We start from the raw sequence: 915 nt of genomic DNA, 5'->3' as shown, positions 1-915 counted from the left end.
ATTAAGAGAAACTATTGGTCTAGTATGGCATCACTCACATGTCTGGAGTGGGTGCTGGTGTTGGCTAGGGCAATGGGGGTAACTGGTCATGTGTTTCCAACAGGCTAGCCTGGACTCAATCACATAGTGATGGCTGCATGGTTCCCAGGAAGAGCTCCAAAGTGCAAACACTTTTCCTTTCTTTTTTTTTTATACTATTTTATTTGTATGCTGCTGCCAGTGTATATAAGATAATTATCCTTGTGAAATAGAAATTCATGAAAATTTCAGAGAGGTAGATGTTAAGGACTGACAAAAGCAGAAGTTTTTATAGTATGGCACATGTTAGAGGGTAAGGTTTTTGCACAGGCTTCAAATTGAGCTCTCTGCACCAGCTCAAGAGAAGTGGTTTGGACGCCTTCATAGATTCATTTTGCTACAAAAAAGAACAGACTTTCTGGGGTCTGACGGGATTGGTTCTTTCTGAAGATACTCCAGTAGGCAGGGGGTCCTTTTGAGCATTCTGCGGACAGAATTGTTTCAAATTTGCAGTTGCCTAGCTCCAGCCGGAGCTGTTGAACCACTTTTTTTTTTTTTTTTTCTGTTAAAGCTCACCAGAGGATATTTTTTCCGTTGATTTGGAGAGAGAGAGGGAGAGAGAAAGACATTGGTTGCCTCCCTCCTGCACATTCCCCGCCTGGGGGCTGGGGTCTAGCCTGCGACCTATGTGCTCGGAATCGAACACTCAACCCTTTGGTGCGTGGACTGACGCTCTAAAGGTTGAGTTGAGCCCCAAAGGCCAGGACTGGAGCACTTTCTTCATAGCGGTGACGATGTTGGAGGAACCCGACATGGTGCACGCAAGAGCGGAGCTGGGCAGATTTGCCGGTAAGTAGTGAGTGGGCAGGTCGTGGGTTGGTGGGACCAGACGGCTGG

At 46.7% G+C, this 915-nt stretch overlaps 1 protein-coding gene across 1 annotated transcript; it reads right to left on the bottom strand.

The window, feature by feature from the left end:
* Positions 1 to 415: 415 nt before the first annotated feature.
* On the bottom strand, positions 416 to 832 carry LOC118653683 (guanine nucleotide-binding protein G(I)/G(S)/G(O) subunit gamma-5-like). The gene is made up of 2 exons (XM_036304349.1): positions 746 to 832; positions 416 to 535 (listed from the first exon to the last, which is right to left on the bottom strand). The coding sequence occupies exons 1-2, from the start codon at positions 830 to 832 to the stop codon at positions 416 to 418; spliced, it is 207 nt and encodes a 68-aa protein (XP_036160242.1).
* Between the last annotated feature and the right edge of the window lie 83 nt (positions 833 to 915).

The sequence above is a fragment of the Myotis myotis genome, unplaced genomic scaffold, assembly GCF_014108235.1.
Source record: "Myotis myotis isolate mMyoMyo1 unplaced genomic scaffold, mMyoMyo1.p scaffold_m19_p_4, whole genome shotgun sequence".
Taxonomy (NCBI): Eukaryota; Metazoa; Chordata; class Mammalia; order Chiroptera; family Vespertilionidae; genus Myotis; species Myotis myotis.
The sequence above is the reverse complement of the archived record's forward strand: the minus strand, read 5'-3'. Positions and strand labels throughout refer to the sequence as shown.